The sequence below is a fragment of the Lactuca serriola genome, chromosome 4 (assembly GCF_051521515.1).
Source record: "Lactuca serriola cultivar US96UC23 chromosome 4, Lser_US96UC23_V15, whole genome shotgun sequence".
In the NCBI taxonomy this organism is placed as follows: Eukaryota; Viridiplantae; Streptophyta; class Magnoliopsida; order Asterales; family Asteraceae; genus Lactuca; species Lactuca serriola.
Window position 1 is genome coordinate 357,123,908 of NC_136411.1, and position 7,615 is coordinate 357,131,522.

The following is a 7,615-nucleotide window of genomic DNA, read 5'->3' on the forward strand; positions in this document are numbered from 1 at the left end:
TTACATACGTTCGGCCATATGGCCTTTTGAATAAAAAATTGTTTACTTTGTCCTTTAACCATGGTAGAGTAAGTATTGATTTAATCATGGTTAAGCAAAGTGTCCAAAACTTTGTACATGACTTATTATATGATACCTTATCAAATAAAGACTATTTTTCTACTTCTTACAATATTGTTTTGATAGAACAATAATTTTTCTCTAATTAAATACAAGAGTTGAATTTATTTATTAATATCAAATTTATAATAAATATTCAATAAGTACCAACTTGATTAAGGTGTGATCCTATAGGATCATATGTTATTAGCAATGCCACTTGAAGGTCCATAATTTTGTGGTTTGAGCTAGTCATAATTATTGTATAGATCTATTCAGGATGTCAGAGTTTGTATTGCAGTATTGTTTGTATTGAGCTTGTAATGTGTGCAACCACACATGTGTGTGCGGCCACACACAGTGTGTGCGGCTGTACACTCTTGTGCTGGTAGGAGGGGTACTATTTATAGTAACTGAGTTGTGTCAGATTGTACTTTTTCAGTCAGAACTCTGCAGTGGTTGTACTTTCTCAAGATGTACTTGACATTTACTCGTAATAGATGTGTGCATGCTTGATTTTACTTCTTCTTCTTCTTCTACATTTCACCTTAATTGCAATTAACTTCATTGATTACTGAATTGGATCCTTAGTTTTGGGACTAACAATTGATATCAGAGCCAATTTGGTATCAATTGAAGTATTTTGGAGTGTGAGGGTGCAAAAATTTCACTGTTTTTGAAGTATTTTTGATCGAAGAACTGTTGTTTGATTCTTGTTTTTAATAGTTTGCAAAAGCTTGAAATCAAGTTTCATCAAAAATATGAGAAAATCGAGTTTGTTGCCAACTGTTGAAGGTTTGCTGCCAACTGTTGAAGGTTTACTGCCATAGTGTGTGCGGTGGAGCGTATTCTTGAAGTGTGTGCGGTTGGTTTTTGTTGTTGAGAAGTGTACGGTTGAGTGTGCGGTTACAGTGTACGACTGAGTGTGCGGTTACATTGTGTACGGTTGGGTTTGTTATTAGTGTGTGTGCGGTTGAAATTTGTTTGCTATTAGCGTGTGCGGTTAAGACTTGTTTGCTGTTAGTGTGTGCGGTTAAGTACTGTTCTGTTGTTGGGTGTACGGTTGAAGTCAAGTGTGTGATTAACCTGTGTGTGGTTATTATTTTTTAACAATCACTTAAAGCTTGTCAAAATGGAATCTGAAAGCATGATTGCTCATCAAGATTTGGATGCAATTATGGGAACCACTACTCGTATTCCCAGATTGCTATTAGCTGAAGGATTTCCTGAATGGAAATATCGAAGTGAAAAATACATCAAGATGAAAGATTTCAAAATTTGGAGAAGTATTTTAAGAGGACCAATTCGGATTACATCCACTCTAGACGATGGCAGAGTAATTGAAAAACATATTGAAAACTACACTGATGATGACTTTGAAAGAGTTGAAGAACAAGAAAAGGCACTCGCTACACTCACCATGGCATTGTCTCCTGATACTGCACAAGGATTTCATGAATACACGTCAGCAAAAGCATTGTGGGAAGCGCTCATAGAAGTCTATAAAGGAAATGAAGATATGAAGCAAAGTCGACAAGACATGCTCCGACAAAAATTCAACATGTTCAATTACGTATTGGGAGAAACATTGGAAAATCAACTACAAAGATTTATCACACTAACCACTGAAATGAGCTCCGCGGGCGTGATGGTTACTAGGTCCGAAATTAACAAGAAGCTGCTAAATTCTCTTCCAAAATCATGGGACATGAATGTCTCAGTGATTAAAAAGACAAAAGACCTGAACCGATTGAGCTTATCTGAAACAATGGCTATCATCAAAGCTTGCGATCTTGATGATAAACAAAGAGAAATCAACCATGTCAACTCGTACTCTACAGCTAATCTTGGAATTCAAAACAACAACACCGCTTTCTCAAGCTTTACCACCCATCCAAATTCTCAAATTCATGTTCCCCAAATTCAACCTTATGCAGCCCATCAAACCACACCATACAACATACCTCAAATACAACAAACTCAAGTTGGTTCGAGTGTTGGTTCTTCCACGGGTGTTTCAGTTCAATCTCAAGGAATTGGTTCCCAAAGTTCATCTACAAGTGAAAAAAAGGAAAATTTGGCTCTAGCTACTGGATTAGTAAATTGTTACAATGCCTTTGTTGCCGGAGAGCTCTCTCCACAACTTTCATTCGCTGATCTCGACCAAATTCACCCAGAAGATGTGGAAGAGATGGATATTACTTGGCAGATGGCAATCGCAGTGTTCAGGGCTAAACAATTCTCAAAGAATATTGGAAAGAACAATTGGAGTGTAAATTCTGACAAGAAGATGGGATTTAGTAAAGGAAAGTTACGTTGTTACAATTGTCATGAACCAGGTCACTTTGCAAGGGAATGCCCAAAACCCGATCGACGAGAGAACTGTGAAAGAACCATGGTGCCAGTAACTTATGTTCACAGCAACAACAAACTATCATCTTCAACAAATCAGTCTGCAAACATGGGAATGGTGGCCCAATCGTTTAGCTGGGAAGATCAAGTTAAGGCCCTAAACATTTCAGGACCTGAAAAGGCAAATCTTGCTCAAGTCAAGGAAGAAGATGAAGAAATGGAAGCAGATCCAGAAGAGGAAATGATGAATCTGCAATTTGCATTCATGGTGCAGACCACTCCTGAACCGGTCAAATCTGAGGTTAGTGAATTCGGTTGCTCTCCATCCTGTATTAAAATTGTTAAGTTTTTAAGAGATCAACTTGAGATAATCAAACGAGAGAACGAGGACTGGAAATATGAGGGATATACTCTTAGAAAAAAATCAAAAGCCCTTAAAAACTCAATTAGAAAATAAAACAAAAGATTTTAAAAAGTTGCAAGAGGATTACAGCAACAAATGTGAGAACTATGATCATCTCAAAAGAAAATTTGTTGTTGTAACCGCGAAACTTGACACATTAAAAAACTGTTTTGAAAAAGTTGAATTTAATTTCAAGAAATACGATGGGTCAAGTGAAAATATTGCAAAATTAATTGAAGGACAATCACATTGGAGAGGTATCACTCATGGAAATAAAATAAAAATTGGACTAGGATTGGAGAGTGTCCCTCCTCCTTTTAATCACAATTACACTGCTATTCCTCTGTCTCAAGAAGAAATTGACAGAGAACCTAGTATGGTATACGGAAAGACAGCTTCTGAGCAGGCAATACAGTCTAATAATGAGAGTTTGCATATTAATGTTTCTATTTAAGTGCAGATATATCAATAGTTCAGGGGAACATGAAGCTGAAACTTCTGAGTCAAATAATCATGTGTCTAAGTCTGGTGTTAATTCTTGTTACGAGTCTGGGTCAAAAACAAATGCTAATGTTTTTGTGTCTGGAGGTGTTTTATTTAAGTCTGATATTTCTTTGAATGATGATGTTATCTCTAATCAAACTGATAAATCTGATTTGAATGTTTCTACACCCTCCACATTTGCCTCAAAATCCTGCGATGGAACTTGCAAATGTGGAAGTGTTAATAATGAAACAAATAAGAATAAATCTGTCAACAGCAGTGCCAAAACCATTGATAATAAACAAATGTGTTTTAGTTGTGGCACTGCTGGACACATTGCAAGAAATTATATGAACCGGATGTTTGTTTCTCATACAACAAAAAGAGGAGAGAACAAATTTCGAGGACAATCTTTAACTAGAAAAACCCCCAGAACTCGTTCTCGAAATGGTGACTTGAAAATGAAAAAGTCTCAAAAGAATAAATAGGTTTTTCATAAAAACAACAGGAGTTTGCCAAAATCAGCTCAAGATAAGCCTAAGCTGAATTTGCCAAAGAGCGGGACTGGATCTTCAAACTCTTCAAGTAGAAAATCCACCGGCTCGAAACAAACTAAAAAATTTTCAAAACCTAACTTTCAGTGGATACCAAAATCCCTTTTAAAAACAACTTCAGATCAGTCACCGTTCACCTCTAAATCAAAAGAAAAGAAAGAATCAAATGAAAAATCTATGAAAGGAAAGGGTCAACCCAGGATTATGATGACCTGGGTTCCCAAAACTAAATGATTCCGCTCATCGTGCAGGGACAGTTGTGGAGAAATGTCTCCAGACCTTGGTATGTCGACATCGGCTGCTCCCGGCACATGACTGGAGACATATCCTAACCGCATGACATTCAAACTTTTAATGGAGGATATGTTTCCTTTGCGGGCAGAGAGGGCGGAAAAATTACTCAAAGAGGAACTGTTTCAAATGGAGTGCTGAATTTTGAGAATGTTAACTTTCCTCCGGAACTGAAGCACAACTTGCTGAGTGTATCCCAGATATACGACAAGGGCTACTCCACTCATTTCACAGATAAGGAATGTCTGATCTTAAAGCCTGGCCTTGTCATCCATGAAGATTGGATTCTTGTAAGATCTAAGCGGGATCGAAATGCCTACATTATAGACATGAATAGCAATTTCCCTGATGATGTCACTTGTCTTTTCTCCAAAGCTTCTGAACAAAATGCGATGTTGTGGCATCGTCGTCTCAGTCATGCGAATGCAAAGAACTTGAATCAGCTTGCGAAGAACGAACTGGTCCGAGGGTTACCTGTCAAAGATTTCATTACTTTTGAAAAATGTGTTTCCTGCGCTCAGGGAAAACATCATCGGAAACCACACTTTCCAAAGCAGATAAACTCCATAAGTCAAGTGATCGAGTTGTTAACATATGGATTTATTTGGTCCAGTTAATGTTCTCAGTATCAATTGCAACTCATATTGCCTCGTTGTGATAGACGATTACTCTCGTTTCACTTGGGTTTTCTTTCTGTCCAACAAAGCTGGGATGGCTGACCTCATCAAAAGATTCATTGTGATGATTGAAAATCAGACCAACAATCGAATGAAAGCGTTGCGTACTGATAATGGAACAGAGTTCAAGAACGCTGTTCTTGATCATTTTTGCGCTGAGAAAGGGATTGTGCGTCAGTTCAGTTCAGTTCGAACACCTCAACAAAACGGGGTTGCCGAACGCCAGAATCGAACTCTAAAAGACGCCGCAAGGACGATGCTCTGTGATTCCAAGCTTCCTGTGTTCTTCTGGGTAGAGGCAATTAACACTGCATGTTATGTTCAGAATCATGTGCTAATCAACAAAGCCAGAATGAAGACACCGTACGAAATTCTATTTGGACACAAGCCATCTGTCAGCCATTTCTGAGTATTTGGCTGCCCTTGCACCCTTCTTCACTTGGAATCCAACCCCAAATTCAATACAAAAGCCGATGACTGTTACTTTGTTGGATATGTTGCTTGAACTACTTACAGGGTTTACAACAAGAAGACAAAACAGATTGTAGAATCTTTCGATGTTCGTTGGCTCGAAGAAAATGAGACAGATGCAAGAGTGGGTCCTGATTGGCTATTTGACTACACATCTCTTTTCAAATCATTCAATGCGTCCTCAGATAATCAAGAAGGATCTACATCAAATTCGAAGAACCTTATTGAAGATGAAGAAGACGAAGTCGTCTACCGACCACCACTGATTTCTTCTGATCCTCCAATGGTACCCTCTGTTCACACAAAATCTTCTGAGTCTTCTCCTCAACAACCTTCTTCTGATGTTGTTGCTACTCCTCTAACTCCGGTGGAAAGAGAGTTCATGAACCACGAGACTTCCGCTGTAACTTCAAATCTGATGAAACTTCTCTTTCCAGAAAGTATTGCTGAAGAGTTTGTAGCAGATCCCCGAACGAACTTTGTTCATCTTCTGTGAATCACACAGCAAATGATGGAGCGGTTAACATTCTTACTCTTCCATTCTCTGTCAATGATATCAGCTACGAGATCCCTGCACGCATTCAGCACGATCATCCAATTGAGAACGTCATTGGCCAACTGGGCGACGACGTTCAAACGAGAAGTCAAAGTGGGGATGTTAACACATGTCTCTACTCTTTCTTCATTTCTCAGATAGAGCCTAAATCTGTCGACATGGATCTGAATGAGCCTAGCTGGGTTGAATCCATGCATGACGAACTGAATCAATTCGAGAAGCTCGGGGTTTGGAAGTTGGTGGAGCTGCCAAAAGGAAAGAAATCTCTTGACACCCGATGGGTCTTTCGGAATAAACAAGACGACTCCAGTGTAATTGTGCGCAACAAGGCGAGATTAGTGGTTCGAGGGTTTCGGCAAGTTGAGGGTCTTGATTATACGAAATTTTATGCTCCGGTCGCTCGTTTGGAAGCCATTTGTATCTTCCTTGCTTATGCTTCCTACATGAACTTCACCGTATACCAAATGGATGTCAAGACAACTTTCTTGTACGGCAAGGTCAAGGAGGAGATTTACATTGACCAACCACCCGATTTTGTTAAATCCAAACTTCCCAATCATGTTTACAAGTTAGACAAAGCTTTGTATGGATTGCATCAAGCTCCTAAAGCTTGGTATGCTACCCTGACTCAGCATTTGCTTAACCACGGCTATTCCCGAGGCACCATTGATCAAACCCTATTCCTCAAACATGTCGGTCCCGATCAAATTCTTGTTCAAATTTATGTTGACGACATTATTTTTGGGTCGACAAGCTAACAGCTTTGCAAAGAGTTCGAAGTTGTGATGAAGAAGCGGTTCGAGATGAGTTCGCTTGGGGAGATGACCATGTTTCTAGGGCTTCAGGTCCAGCAATCTTCAACCGGAATCCTTATTCACCATGCAAAGTATTTGGATGATGTACTGGAGAAGTTCGGGTTCCTAGACGTGAAACCTGCTCTTACACACATGGCGGAAAGACCTCTTCTGACCCCTGATCTTGAGGGTGAATCCGTAGATCAGATGCATTATCGATCAATGATCGGATCACTATGTATCTAACTGCCAGTCGACCAGACATAATTTTTGCAGTCTGTCAATGTGCTCGCTACCAGGCTAATCCTAAACTCTCTCATTTACTTGCTGTTAAACGGATTTTTCGGTATCTCAAAGGGTGCCCAAAACTGGGTCTCTGGTATCCGAAAAATCAAGAATTTGATCTTTACGCTTTTGCAGACAGCAACTATGGTGGGTGTGAGCTTGATAGAAAATCGACTTCAGGCAGATGCCAATTTCTGGGCGATAGATTGGTTTCATGGCAGTGTAAGAAGCAGCATACTGTTTCCACCTCAACAGCAGAAGCAGAGTATGTCGCTGCGTCTGCTTGTTGTTCACAAGTCATCTGGATCCAACATCAGCTGTTGGACTACGGTTTGAATTTTCAAGAAACCCCTCTTTTTTGTGATAATGAGGCTGCGATCCAAATTGCCAAAAACTCGGTCCAGCACTCAAAAACCAAGCACATCGACATCAAGATTCATTTTATCAGAGAACGTTATGAGCGTTCGCTCATTCGGCTAGAACAGGTTCGCTCTGATAATAATGTAGCAGATCTGTTCACCAAGCCGTTTAACAAAGCTCGATTCGACGTGCTGGTTAATTTTCTAAAAATGATTCGTTTTGAGGATTAATTTTTTTTATGTCTATCTTAGGATAAATTTGCGCATTTTTTTATTTTTTTTTATATGCAC

At 39.3% G+C, this 7,615-nt stretch overlaps 1 protein-coding gene across 1 annotated transcript; it reads left to right on the forward strand.

Annotated features, from left to right (window-relative positions):
• The first annotated feature begins 1,360 nt into the window (after positions 1-1,360).
• Positions 1,361-5,826, forward strand: LOC145099698 (uncharacterized). The gene is made up of 6 exons (XM_079037224.1): positions 1,361-2,752; positions 3,051-3,268; positions 3,315-3,698; positions 4,274-4,651; positions 4,809-5,222; positions 5,376-5,826. The coding sequence occupies exons 1-6, from the start codon at positions 1,361-1,363 to the stop codon at positions 5,824-5,826; spliced, it is 3,237 nt and encodes a 1,078-aa protein (XP_078893350.1).
• The last annotated feature ends 1,789 nt before the right edge of the window (positions 5,827-7,615 follow it).

Bases quoted from the DNA above. Each gene is read 5' to 3' on its own strand.
- LOC145099698 (XM_079037224.1), top strand. From the start codon at position 1,361: ATGAAAGATTTCAAAATTTGGAGAAGTATTTTAAGAGGACCAATTCGG. The intron at 3,269-3,314 runs GTCTAATAATGA...ATTTAAGTGCAG, and splicing joins GCTTCTGAGCAGGCAATACA to ATATATCAATAGTTCAGGGG. The intron at 5,223-5,375 runs GTACGAAATTCT...AACTACTTACAG, and splicing joins AAAGCCAGAATGAAGACACC to GGTTTACAACAAGAAGACAA.